A 14,662-nucleotide genomic window follows, 5' to 3' on the forward strand; every position below is an offset into this window, starting at 1 on the left:
CAGAGATAACGAATGTATGTATTGAAAAATAAAATATACAGTGATTAAGTGATGAACTTAGGCCTGTGTGAATTTCAGAAATGGATTAATTAATTATCACGTACATCAGTATAAGCATATTCTAAATCACAACAAATACTGTGAATCATTGTTATTTTATGTGACAGCTGTTAATAAAATTGCGTAATTTTTCGACGCAGAATTTAAAAAGTGCATGAGGTATAAATAACAAAACTTGCAAAATTATCACGTTTATCATAGTTTTAATCATCAGCCTAAGGTAATGTATTGCTTAAAAGTAAACATTGCAATTTTCCTATCGGTTATTTTCTTGGTCAACAATCATCGTGTACTTACAGTGAATGGTAAGTAGAATTTTCTTTTTATTTGCTATATAAAATTGTTTTTATTTTCTTTCTATGATGATCATAAAAATTACTCTAAAAGTAATAATTTTCGCTGTCCAAAGGTTACATGAAAAATTATAGATGATGCAAATTGTGAAAAATATTTTAATATTTCAATTACATGTATTTTGCTTTCCAAATGATCTTATGGTGCCATTATAATTTAAAAGATGAAGATAACAAAGTATTATCGATCTTCAAAAATCAACAAACAATACGAATTTAAAAAGGACACAAGACATGGACCCGCTGAAATACCAGAGGTGGGATCAAATAATTAGGATGCGTATAGGTCCATGTTTTATGCCCTCTTCACATATTTGTATTGTTTATGGATTTTTTTTTTAGATCAACCACAGTTCGATATCTTCACATTTTTCATGTACTGAGGTACTAGGTCAAACGTTTGCCGGTTATGAACGTGAAAGAATTATATACGAAAAACATGGAGAACAATGTTCATACAATATCCCTTAAATCAATCTATATTTTTTTTTATTTATCACCTTTTTGAGTTAAGCTAGTCTGTGTGCTGTTTTCGATTTAAGATAATTTTTTTTGTTTCTTTATTTGTTTGTTTGTTTGTTTGTTTGTTTTTTTTTTTTTTTTTTTTTTTTTTGTTCAAGGTCCCTCACGAGAATTTTTCACTCATATGGAGATGCCACCTTAGCCGGTGGAAAGCTTCAACTTTTGACCTATGCTCGACGCTCAGGGTCATTGAGCAGTGAAGGATCTTTTTCGTGCCAGCACCGACTGTGACACGGGACCTCGGTTTATACTGTCTAATCCGAAGGACCAGTCTCCACGTCCCACTGTGAGATTCGAACCCGCGACGTAAGGATCAACTCCTTACTTCGCGACTCTAGAGCAGAAGCTCTTACCACTGCCCCATGCGGGCGACTGTTTTAAAATATGCATCACAGAGGATAAATCTTTCTTTAAACTTTTAAACCACAATTAGTTTTCTTATTATATAATCTCTCCTTTTTGATATGGAAAGATTTTTTCTTTTTCTTTCCAAACCATATTCTCGGGCTTTTACTTTTGAAAATGAAACTGATACACATTGCAAAACTTGCTGAATGTAGAATACATATGCTTTTGTCAATCACACTTTTACGTTTTAAATTTAAAACACCGTTGTTTCCTGGGCTTTTTGTTTATTTTGTATATACAGGATCCGATGCAGCTTGTCTAAATGAAGGTGGTAAATGCCAAAATATAGCCAGGACATGCTGGGGAGAGTACAAAAGTAATTTATGTGACGGTCCACGTGAAAGGATGTGCTGTGTTGGCTCTTGGGTAAATCTATATCAGTTAGAATAATTTTCAAAAATTTCCACTGCAAATTTAAAGATATTTAATACATGTAGATGAGATGAATTTCATGAAATTATCGGTACAAAAAACAATGATATAATTAGTCAATAAATTTTATTGAGTCCACACTTGAATATTTCATGTATTTCATTTCCAGTTTACCACTACGACAAAAACAACGTCAGAGACTTTTACTCCCTACAGATAGACGTGTAAATTATACTGAAGAAACAGAAAAAAAAATAATTTTAATGTAGCTATTTTCATTAAAGTTTTTAAATCAATGCAATAAAAATTTGAAATTAGATGTAGTTATGTATTTATATGTTGTTGTTGTTTTTTTTAATAATTGGTAATACTTGGAAATATGTCGCACTAAATTATATTTTAAAAAAGACACTCATGAAAATGCTATGACATCTTTTGAATGAAACTCCATACAGGTAATCTTAACAACTTTGGGAATCATCTTATCAAGAGAGTAGGAGAGAATTATTTATATAAAACTATCCTACCGATAATGAATTTATCAAGGCAGTATGAAGCTTTAGAGAGACAGATTAAAAATTGGCTAATACAATAAGCGCGTTTCCAGTTCACCTAAAAGCACGGACATAGACATAATTTTTGGAGCTTGAATATTTAAGTGTTGGGTGCTGATTATTGTCTATTATAATTGTCTGTTAATATAACAGAATTTTAGGAAATATGAGTTTTCAACTATCGCACGTATGTTTTGAAAAATTACGAGTATTTCCGATGTAGCATAAACTTGCTCCCAGCACTTTTAAAGTAGATGACGAAAACTGCATTCAATTCGTATGAATTTTTATGTCAAAAAATGCATAATTATGCTCTTGCACTTATTTAATCTTCTTCATCCAAATTAATTCTACTTTTATTCTAGACACGTGACACACAGCTAAAACATGCGATATCACTGGTATTTAGCATGACATTAACGTATTTTCTAGATTACCATTCCAACATAAATTCAGTTACTTTTTGACAGAAATTATCAAAAGTAATGCAAGTATCAATACGGTACTTATATCGTTAGCTGAGTCGTGTCTTATGCTCTTTTAAAAAAATTGTATACTTTAACAAATTTTGAAATTTATCGCAACTCGTTATCTCCATTTTTCTGTTTTTGAAGATTATCTAAACTTCATCATCAGTCCCCAGCTTGATTGTCATCTATTGTAAAAATATTTTTTTAAGCTAATAACTGAATGTTATTAGTATAAGAAAAAGAAAGATATAGTGTACGATTCGTAGATTCTGGGAATAGATGTAATTCCAAGCAAAGGCACTGTAGAGGCTTTACCATTATAATGAAAGTCAAACGTTTTTTTTTTTTTGAATTTTTGAATGAAAAGCAACGATTAAGATATTATCGTGATCAAAAGTTCAATAGATAGTTTTCAGTAGGCCCAAATTCGCAAGCGTTATTTCCCGTTGGCCGCCATATTGGAGGTCAACATACTCATATTCCTTCATTATTCAACACTTTAACCTTTATACTGGCCATGTGGGGTAAGAAGCATTGTTTTTCTGAAAAATATACATTTGTTAAAGCCTCCTTTATTTTATGATTTTTATTCTATAAAGATTTTTCCCCAAATATTTCTGCTACACCCTCTTAGATTTGGTAAGACAAAGAGGAAAAATTACCAGGTTGACCACCAAAATGGCGGCCAAGGGAAATAACTCCTAGAGAAAATATGTCATATGAAAACTATCTATAAGGAATATTAATGTAGAGCAGAGCAAACGGACCCTCTAAAACCAAAAACAGGGTAAAATCCATTAACAAATAAGCATCAGCATTTCAACCGGTCACACTTTTTGTCAGCTTTTTACCTTAATGGAGTAAATGAAGTCATCGGTAAATAATACATAATAAAAAAATAATGGTCTTAAAACATCAATCAACATTCCACCAATCTGCAGACTGTATTTGGAAGAAAAGGTCATTGTGTCGACCATAGAAATTTTTAAACGTGGACCTTAAAGATATTGTTGATTCCCTTGTAACATCTTTTTATTTGTCAGTAGCCAGCCTCTTTTTTAAAACTTGTTCATATGAAGAGTACGCGTAAGCAATTATAACACAAAAAACTTCATAATTATGTAGCTGATAATGTTGCAACAAAAATAAGGGGAGTTGACATTGGAAAATACAAGTCATCATGTTTATCACAAAAACAGAGACCTCAGGAATCACAAGGAGTGGGATCAGCGACAATCTTGTTACAATATCTCGTGACTGATATTTCACAATAACAAAACATTTTGGGTAATTAGTTGATAACGACTTTAGTCCGAGTAGTGATAAACAGATAATTCAAAAGTTAAGTTACGTGTCAAGAGATCATGGCGAACGGTGTTCTATTATTTTTGTTGGGATTTTTAACGGTGTCCATTGTTCAAGGTATTGGTTTTAGCAACATGAGCCATATATATTTAAATCTGGTATAAATGATCATAAAAGTTTATTTATCAGATTCTTTTTAATTATTGATATGTATGGACCATAAATAACTTATCAGCGATACACTTAGAAGGTTCAGCTGAATAAGAATGTATTATCATAATGATAGAATTTACGACACACTGTATACTGTAGTATTGAAATATGCGTTATTTAAATCTTATTTTATACATACCCATTCAGGGTATATATTTGTTTGGGTGTGGTTGTACAAGTACATATATCTCTGTCACAAAATCGTGTCCTGGCCATATATCATAAATTTTACATGTACATCATAAAATAGTTTATTAATTTATCGTTCAAATTATTAAGATTTATTATTTATTCAGTAAGATTGATTAATGAATTTATTTATTTATTGCAGGAGAATTTTTGTCTGGGGTTTTCCGAATGGTTGGACATTTTGTAAATGATAACATTATTTTCTTCAACTTGATTGCTGTATTTTTAATTTCTAAATCCGCCAATTTAGCATCAAAAGAATTGACTATCAGTATCACTTTACGGTGTTTTTGTTTGTTTATTGTTTAACGTCCCTCTCGAGAATTTTTCACTCATATGGAGACGCCACCACTTGCCGGTGGAGGGCTGCAAATTTTGACTATACTCGGCACTCAGGGCCATTGAACAGTGAGGGACCTTTTTGTACCAGCATCTACTGCGACACGGGACCTCGATTTATACGGTCTCATCCGAAGGACCAGTCTCCACATCCCGCAGTGGATTCCAACCCGCGACGTAAGGATCAACTCCTTACGACGCGACTTTGTAGCAAACGCTCTAAACACTGCGCCAAGCGGGCGACCTTTACGGTGTTTATTTTGTACCAACGTCACATGAAACTTCAAAGTAGCAGCACCTAAATATTTCATGTCCTTCGGATGAGACCGTTTAAACCGAGGTCCCGTGTCGCAGTAGGTGCTGGAACGAAAAAGATCCCTCACTGCTCAATGGCGTAAGTGCCGAGTATAGGACAAAATTTGCAGCTCTCCACCGGCAAGTGGTGGCGTCTTTATATGAGTGAAAAATTCTGGAGAGGGACGTTAAACAACATACAAACAAACAAACATCTAATGTATGTACCATTCATGTCAATGTACTCTATCTTGAACAAATAATTCAATACACTGGAATCATAGATTTCCAAAGGGTCATTTTTTTATTTGAAAACAAAATCTGGTTTCGGGGGATTTTATCTAATGGTTTGGGATGTGTTGAATATGTATATGAAATATAACATGCTGTGGTCTCGAAAACAACAGCAAAAACTCTCCACGAAATTTTTGCACAGAATTTCTTATTTTCAAATATTACACAATGCAATGAAGAGTTTTATGATTTAATTTCATTCAAAAGAAGGAGATAAAAACAGTGAGCCCTAAATCCTATTTATATATAAACAACATACCGTATAACGGGTATTTTCTGCGGTTGTCCAATTTTTGCGGAAATTTGCGGATAGGACAAATCCGCAAAAATTACAATCGCAAAATATTTTTTTCAATATTTTTTATACATGCAAGTATGATAAGTGGTGCATATGTCACAGGATTTTCATTAACGCAAGAACCTGCGTACTGGACGCAGCAAAATTATTTGGGACGCAAGTTCTTAAAAACGATGCGTCCGCAGACTCATGAGTGGACACGTCCTCGTTAGCGAGAAAATTCGGGTGTCATCGAAATTCGAAGATTTTAGATATTAGGATTTGTCCAAAACATATTGAATCAAAACGTTCATGTAAATAATATCAATTTAATAAGTTTATACAAAAACATCTTTTCTTGTACCTATTTATTTTATACGGATACATACATGTACATGTAAATGATTAAAAGAGATTTCGCAATTACTAGTTCAAACTCCGATAGCTGCAAACAACACATAGCAGCTTTTCTTTCTGTCTTTAACACTTTTTTCAATCTTGTGTTTTATCTTGAGACCATAATTACTGCTTGTATACACATCTCGTGCATTTCACACAATGCAGACGACTGACAGGATTAGTTACGCCTCAATGCACATGGCACCTGTGATTGTATACGGTCAACTTTAGGTTACTTGATTATGTAACTGTTTGTTTGAGCTTTAAATATAAACACCAGGTTAATTTTGATGGCAATTAACTAAAAGTGAATTTTTAGAATATGGCTTGGATGCATTAATTATCTATATATTTAAATATTTTAATAGATCGCATAAGACGTTTGTTACAATGTAGAATAAAGATTTTTTTATTTTTGTTTGGGTGGACAGATACGGCAATAATTCATTTCAATTGGGACTCGACATAATTTTACAAAGACTAACCAAAAGATAGTAGTTTAATTAAACTTAATAGCTCAATATCAGTTGTCATGCACCTTTGATTAATATGTCTCAATGAATTTATAAAACGTAAACATGACAGCTATCTGATAATTCCTAGAGTTTGGTGATCATACCCAGTAAATAATTTTTTGCGGTGTAATGCAACCGCAGAAAATGAAAACGTAGAAATTAATTTGCTATCTTTTAGGGGTTAAATCGCAAAAATTTCCAACCGCAGAAAATACCCGTTATACGGTATATAACTAGATGATTTTTTTAAACTGATTTCCAGAAATTAACTTTAGCATATGTTTGACAGGAAAAACAAATATTATTTGAAGTATTCAGGATACAAACATTATTGCTTGAGAAAGTTCCATTTTACAAAGATAACGAATGTATGTATTGAAAAATAAAATATACAATGATTAAGTGATAAACTTAGGCCTGTGTGAATTTCAGAAAATGGATAATTAATCATCACGTACATCAGTATAAGCATATGCTAAATCACAACAAATACTGTGAATCATTGTTATTTTATGTGACAGCTGTTAATAAAATGGCGTAATTGTTCAACGCAGAATTTAAAAGGTGCATGAGGTATAAATTACAAAACTTGCAAAATTATCACGCTTATTATCGTTTTAATCATCAGCCTAAGGTAATGCATTGCTTAAAAGTAAACATTACAATTTTCCTATCGGTTATTTTCTTGGTCAACAATCATCGTGTACTTACAGTGAATGGTAAGTAGAATTTTCTTTTTATTTGCTATATAAAATTGTTTTTATTTTCATTCTGTGATGATTATAAAAATTCCTCTAACGTAGTAATTTTCATTGTCCAAAAGTTACATTAAAAAATAGATGATGCAAATTGTAAAAAATCTTTTAATATTTCAATTACATGTATTTTGCTTTCCAAATGATCTTATGGTGCCATTATAATTTAAAAGATGAAGAAAACGAAGAATGGCCGATCTAAAAAAAATCAACAAACAATACCAATTTAAAAAGGACACAAAACACGGACCCGCTGAAATACCAGAGGTGGATCAACTAATTAGGATGGGTATAGGTCCATGTGTTATGCCCTCTTCACATATTTGTATTGTTTATGTATTTTTTTTTTTTAGATCGACCACAGTTCGATATCTTCACATTTTTCATGTACTGAGGTACTAGCTCAAATGTTTGCCGGTTATGAACGTTAAGGAGTTACATAATTATACGAAAAAGACGGTGGAAAATGTTCATACAATATCCCTGAATTCAATTTAGACATATTTTATTCATTGCCTTTTTAAATTAAGCTAGTCTGTGTGATGTTTTCGATTTAAAATAATTTTGTTGTTGTTGTTGTTGTTTAATGTCCCTCTCGAGAATTTTTCACTCATAAGTAGACGCCACCCTAACAGGTGGAGAGCTGAAAATTTTGACCTATGCTTGGTACTTAGGACCATTGAGCAGTGAGGGATCTTTTTCGTGCCAGCACCGACTGTGACACGGGACGTCGGTTTATATGGTCTGATCCGAAGGACCAGTCTCCACGTCCCACTGTGAGATTCGAAATCGCCACGAAAGGATCAACTCCTTGCTTCACGACTCTAGAGCAGAAGCTCTTACCAATGCCCCATGCGGGCGACTGTTTTAAAATATGCATCACAAAGGATAAAGTTTTCTTTTAACTTTTAAACCACAATTAGTTTTCTTATCATACAAATCTCTCCTTTTTGATATAGAAGGAATTTTTCATTTTCTTTCCAAACCATATTCTCGGGTTTTATCTTTTGAAAATAAAAACTGATACACATTGCAAAGTTTGTTGAATGTAGAATACATACGCTTTTGTCAATCACATTTTTACGTTTCATATTTAAAACAATGTTCATTTTTGCCAAGGAGAATAAATTGACTTAAATTAACGTTGTGTTTCCTGGGCTTAATGTTTATTTTGTATATTCAGGATCCGATGGAGCTTGTCTAAGTATAGGCGGTACATGCCAAAACATAGCTAGGCCATGCTGGGGAAAGTACATAAGTAATTTATGTGGCGGTCCACTTCAAATGATGTGCTGTGCTGGCTCATGGGTAAATCTATATCAGCTAGATTAATCAGAAATTTCCACTGCAAATTTAACAATATTTACATGTATATGAGATGAATTTCATGAAATTATCTGTACAAAAAATAATGATATATTAATTAGTCGATACATTCTATTGAGTCCATACTTAAATATTTCATATATTTCATTTTCAGTTTACTACGACAAAAAGAACGCCAAAGACTTTTACTCCTTACAGATAGATGTAAAAAAAAAAAATTACTGAAGAAACAGAAAAAATAATTTTTAACGTAGATATTTCATTAAAGTTTTTGAAAGTTTTTGCATATCTAAATAAATGCAATAAAAATTTGAAAGTAAATGTAGCAATGTATTTTTATGTTGTTTTTTTTTAATGATTGGTAATACTTTGAAATATGTCGCACTAAATAATACAGAAAAGATACTCATGAAAATGCTATGACATCTTTTGAATGAAACTCTATACAGGTAATCTGAACAACTTTGGGAATCATCTTATCAAGAGAGTAGGAGAGAATTATTTATTTAAAACTATTCTACCGATAATGAATTTATTAAGGCAGTATTAAGCTTTAGAGAGACAGAATCTGTAAAAGTTGTCTAATACAATAAGCGTATTTCCAGTTAACCTACTAGAAAAAGTGCACGGACATATACTTAATATTTTGGAGCTTAAATATTTAAGTGTTGGGTGCTGATTATTGTCTATTATAATTGTCTGTTATTATAACAGAATTTAAGGAAATTTGAATTTTCAGCTATATATGTTTTGAAAAATTACTAGTATTTCCGATGCAGCATAAACTTGCTCCCAGCACTTTCAAAGTAGATGACGAAAACCTCATTCAATTCGTACGAATTTTTATGTCAAAAAATGCATAATTATGTTCTTGCACTTATATCATCTTCTTTTTTATTCTAGACACGTGACACACAGTTAAAACATGGATTTCACTGGTATTTAGCATGACACTAACCTATTTGTTATGGATATTTATCTAGATTACCATCCCAACATAAATTCAGTAACCAGTACTTTCTGACAGAAATTATCAAAAGTAATGCATATCAATATGGTACTTATATCGCGTTTTCCGTTTAGCTGAGCCGTGTCTCATGTCCTGTTCAAAAAATGGTATACTTTTACAAATTTTGAAATTGATCACGACTCGTTATCTTAATTTTTTATGGTTATGTTTTTGAAGAATATTTCAACTTTATCGTCAGTCCCTGGCTTGATTGTCATCTATTGTAAAAATATTTCTTTAAGCTAATAACTGAATATTATAATTTTAGGATGTGATTAAATTTATACAAATTGTGGAAACTCAATCTGACCAATCCAAAACCTCAAAATACTCAATAACAAGAAATGTTTGAAATATAATCAGGATATTAGTATAAGAGAAAGAAATATATAGTATACGATTCGTAGATTCTAGGAATAGATGTAATTCCAAGCAAATGCACTGTCAAGGCTTTACCATTATAATGAAAGTCAAACCTTTGATCTTAACCAAAGATAAACCTATGTTGTTATGAAGGGATTTTTATATGATAAGCATCGATTTAATATACATGTATACACGCTATAACTTGCCTCAGTTAGAAATAAAGTTGGAAATTTATTTATTTTGTTTACCAAATAAAGTTACGAAAATATTGTAAATTACACAATTGGAAATGAACGCATTATAAAGATCTTAAATTATAATTATTTATTATCCTACTAGGAAAGTGATGCCTCTATTTAAATTCATGCATCATGTGACACCGTCGCTATTTTAGATTGATATACAAAAATGGCGTCAAGAAAACGAGATAGGCCGTTTAGTATACAAAATAACTTTCGACATGGATGGCATACGTTTTATGCTTAAAGATACTTATCTTTGAAAACAACTAGTATTAACCATCTACTCTGTAATGACAGATATTAACTTTTATTCAACATCATAGTCAAAAGGCAACATACCTCGTTGTCTATGATTTCCCACGGACATGCATGTCTGTATACTGTTTACGCACTTCCTTCATCAATATTCATGAATAGGCTGAATTCTTAATTGCAGATCTTGCTTAATTCTTTTGTAATTACAACGACTTATTTCGTAAAATTTGTGGAAAGTAATTATTTTTTATTGCACATCATACTTCTCAAATCATTTAATCATTTTGTTTCATATAAAAAATTGTGTTTATATAGCGCGTATATCTTTAAGGAATTATCGTGATCAAAAGTTCAGTAAGCAATATAAATGTAGAACAGAGCAAACAGACCCTCTAAAACCAAAACAGGATAAAATCCCTTAACAAATAAGCTTTAGCATTTCCACTGGTCACACTCTTTGTCAGCTCTTTGGAGTAAATGAAGTCCTCGGTAAATAATTCGTAATAAATGGTCTTAAATGTGTTTTAAAACATCAATCAACATTCCACCAATCTGCAGACTGTATTTGGAAGAAAAGCTCATTGTATCGACCATAGAAATTTTCAAATGTTGACCTTTAAGAAATTGTTGATTCCTTTGTAACATCTACTTTTTTGTCAGTAGCCAGCCTCTTTTTTAAAACAAGGTTCATATGAAGAGTACACGTAAGCGTAAGCAATCATAACACAAAAACCTCATAATTATGTAGCTGATAATAGTGATACATAAATAAAGGAAGTTGACAATGGAAAATACAAGTCATCATGTTTATCACAAAAAATAGACCTCTGGAATCACAAGGAGTGGGATCAGCGACAATCTTGTTTCATTGTCTCGTGACGGATATTTCACAATAACAATAAATTTTGGGTTATGATTTGATAACGACTTTAGTCCAAGTAAAGATAAACAGATAATTCAAACGTAAAGTTTCGTGTCAAGAGATCATGGCAAACAGTGTTCTTTTATTTCTTTTAGGATTTTTAACGGTGTCCATTGTTCAAGGTATTTGTTTTACCAACATGCGACATTTGTATTTAAATCTGGTATAATTGATCATAAAAGTTTAGTTATAACAATTTTTTTTTAATTATTGATATGTATGGACAATAAATAACTCATCAGCGATACACTTAAAAGTTTCAGATGAATAATGATGTATTATCATAATGATAGAATTGACGACACACTGTATAGTATTGAAATATGCGTTATTTAAATTTTATTTTATACATACCCATTCAGGGTATATATTTGTTTGGGTGTGGTTGCACATGTACATGTATCTCTGTCACAAAATCGTGTCCTAGAAATATATCATAAATTTTACTTGTACATCATGAAAAAGTTTATCAATTTATCGTTCAAATTATTTAGATTTATTATTTATTCAGTTAGATTGATTAATGAATTTATTTATTTATTACAGGAGAATTTTTGTCTGGGGTTTTCCGGAGGGTTAAACATTTTGTAAATGATAACATTATTTTCTTCAACTTGATTGTTGTATTTTTAATTTCTAAATCCGCCAATTAAGCATCAAAAGATTTGACTATCAGTATCACTTTACGGTGTTTTTTCACTCATATGGAGACGCCACCACTTGCCGGTGGAGGGCTGCAAATTTTGACTATACTCGGCACTCAGGGCCATTGAGCAGTGAGGGACCTTTTTGTGCCAGCACCTACTGCAACATAGGCCTCGGTTTATACGGTCTCATCCAAAGGACCGGTCTCCACATCCCGCAGTGGATTCCAACCCGCGACGTAAGGATCAACTCCTTACGACGCGACTTTAGAGCAAACGCTCTAACCACTGCGCCACGAGGGCGACCTTTACGGTGGTTATTTTGTACCAACGTCACATGAAACTTCAAAGTAGCAGAACCTAAATATTTCATGTCAGAGGCAGCAAGTTAATATTTTTTAAAAAATCAAAGAAATTTCACTTTTTTTTTTTTTTTTTTTTTTTTTTTTTTTTTTTGATGAATGTAGAAGATCTCTGGTCACTAGGTCAACCATGTGTCATTCATTATAGTTTCTCAATAGAACCCGAAAAGTCAAAACTCTTTGGTGATTGAAAAGTCTAGCTGCAGAACTGTAGCTCTCCGGAAAAAAAAATTGACAGACCGGAGAGCTACAGTGCCACCAATAGAAAAAACTGTCTATTTATTGCGCACAAAAAAGTGCGCTGTTTCTCGATTTATTTCTCCGTATTTTTAAACTGCAGTCTTAAAATATTACTGACCGTGTGTTCCTAACACATTTTTGCACTATTTCCACATCAAAACATTTCCTATAACCGTTGTTAATAGCCCTCCTTGGCCAGAAATTAAGACCATCCAAAATTTCGCCTGTTAATACTGCCATTTTGGGTTGCTAGACAATTCGGCCAAACGCGCTTCGTAAAGATGTCAACTACAAGAGTAGTTGAAAGACGTCCAATCCTTTTTTTGAAATCGAGCTTCTGTGCAGTTGTGATAAGAATTTGAAGAAATGAATCCAGAACCGAGAGCAATTTTTTGTGCGCAATAAATATACAGGTTTTTATTCTATGGGTGGCACTGTAGCTCTCCGGTCTGTCAATTTTTTTTCGGAGAGCTGCAGTTCTGCAGCTAATAAAAGTCTTGACAATTTGTAGGTGACTTAACATGCCACTCTGACAGCGACTGCATTTTGACTGGCTATCACTGCTGCACGGGATCTATTTACTGTTGTCCTGACGGGTACATCTGCACCGGTGGAGCCACCTGCATCAGTATTGGGTAAGTGTGTGACCTCTTGTGATCAAATTTGTTTATCTGTTTCACATAATCAAAATAGGGCATGGTTGTTTGATTTAAAGAAACATGTAGTGACCGATTGTCAGCAGGATTTGAATCTACGTAGTTTTATCGAAAGATAAATGTAGTACTCGGCGATGCCTCTTATATTAGCAGGTCAATGAATCCAAATATCTTATTAAAGGTTAAGTGAGATAAAATTAAAGGATACCCTACATTTTGAAACATTTGTCATAAAGCAAAAAGTGATTAAAAAAATGAAAAATGATCAGCCTCATAAATCAGATGCCTGATAAAAAATATCATAATAAGTATATATTAGAGGCTACTTCATATAGTATACAGTTTTTGTCTAATTCTGAAGATTAAAATGGGTGTGGTGATTGAAACTTATAAAACGTTTTCTATATTCAAACTATATACAACATGTACAATATGACTATGTTTCTGAAAGGGTGATTGTTGGTCCCATTGTTGGTGGCGTTGTCCTAATCCTCAGCTGTATCGTCGGTTGTATTTGCTACAGTAAGTACGACTGAATGCTTTATAAGTGAAATCTACAAAAACACGTGCGATTTTTTTTTTTTTTTTTTTTTTTTTTTTTTTTTTTTTGATTTAAAATGTTGACAAATTAATGTTTCTAGATCGTAGACGACGACTGCCTCCTCCGACAGTTTATGCACAACAAGCACCAACAACTGTGGCGTACGGACAACAAGCTTACGGCCAACCTCAAGCTTACGGACAACAAAATTACAAATAATATAAAAACTAAAAATAACAGGAAATGAAAAAAAGACATTATATAATTATGTGGATTATATGTGATCAAGGCTAATCAAACAACTGTCAAACAGTTGGACACTGAAATATTCGTTATATGGAAAACTTCAATTAGAATTACTGACCAATTGAATTCCATGGAATTGTAATTCTATGGAATTGAATTCCATATCATTTCCTTTCTCCAAATTGGAGTCAAAACATATTATTTGTAACTTCCTACTACAAAATTTGATTTACTTTTTTCGATTTTTTAATTTGATTTGATAATAATTACAGTAATTTGGTCATTAACAGAATATATACACCCTACCCTATATTACCAGATACTCATCAATCATATCTATATATATCTATGTTAATTATTCTTTGAGACTCTAATGCCTTAACCCTGAGCAACCATACATATATATGTAACTGCTTTACGTTATTATTCAAGAATACCATTTAGTTAACTTTGTGTCTTTTAGTTTTCAACCCCACAACGATAAATATTTGCCTTATACATTGTACATCGTATTTTTTTTGTTCCTAACATGAA

At 32.2% G+C, this 14,662-nt stretch overlaps 2 protein-coding genes and 1 long non-coding RNA gene across 3 annotated transcripts; all 3 read left to right on the plus strand.

The window, feature by feature from the left end:
* Positions 1 to 283: 283 nt before the first annotated feature.
* LOC133189052 (lysozyme 1-like) lies at positions 284 to 2,005 on the plus strand. The gene is made up of 3 exons (XM_061324492.1): positions 284 to 365; positions 1,585 to 1,709; positions 1,885 to 2,005. Exons 1-3 carry the CDS (start codon positions 284 to 286, stop codon positions 1,933 to 1,935), a joined length of 258 nt encoding a protein of 85 aa, XP_061180476.1. The 3' UTR covers positions 1,936 to 2,005.
* Positions 2,006 to 7,217: 5,212 nt separating this feature from the next.
* Positions 7,218 to 8,894, plus strand: LOC133189050 (uncharacterized). Its single transcript, XR_009721392.1, has 3 exons — positions 7,218 to 7,283; positions 8,503 to 8,627; positions 8,800 to 8,894. It is a non-coding gene; the product is annotated as an uncharacterized LOC133189050 (long non-coding RNA).
* Positions 8,895 to 11,442: 2,548 nt separating this feature from the next.
* Positions 11,443 to 14,128, plus strand: LOC133189051 (uncharacterized). The gene is made up of 4 exons (XM_061324491.1): positions 11,443 to 11,561; positions 13,197 to 13,320; positions 13,793 to 13,863; positions 13,983 to 14,128. Exons 1-4 carry the CDS (start codon positions 11,504 to 11,506, stop codon positions 14,099 to 14,101), a joined length of 372 nt encoding a protein of 123 aa, XP_061180475.1. The 5' UTR covers positions 11,443 to 11,503; the 3' UTR covers positions 14,102 to 14,128.
* The last annotated feature ends 534 nt before the right edge of the window (positions 14,129 to 14,662 follow it).

Source organism: Saccostrea echinata, unplaced genomic scaffold (assembly GCF_033153115.1).
Source record: "Saccostrea echinata isolate AGI-Se365-2 ecotype Australia unplaced genomic scaffold, CSIRO_AGI_Sech_v1 ptg000016l, whole genome shotgun sequence".
Lineage (NCBI taxonomy): Eukaryota > Metazoa > Mollusca > Bivalvia > Ostreida > Ostreidae > Saccostrea > Saccostrea echinata.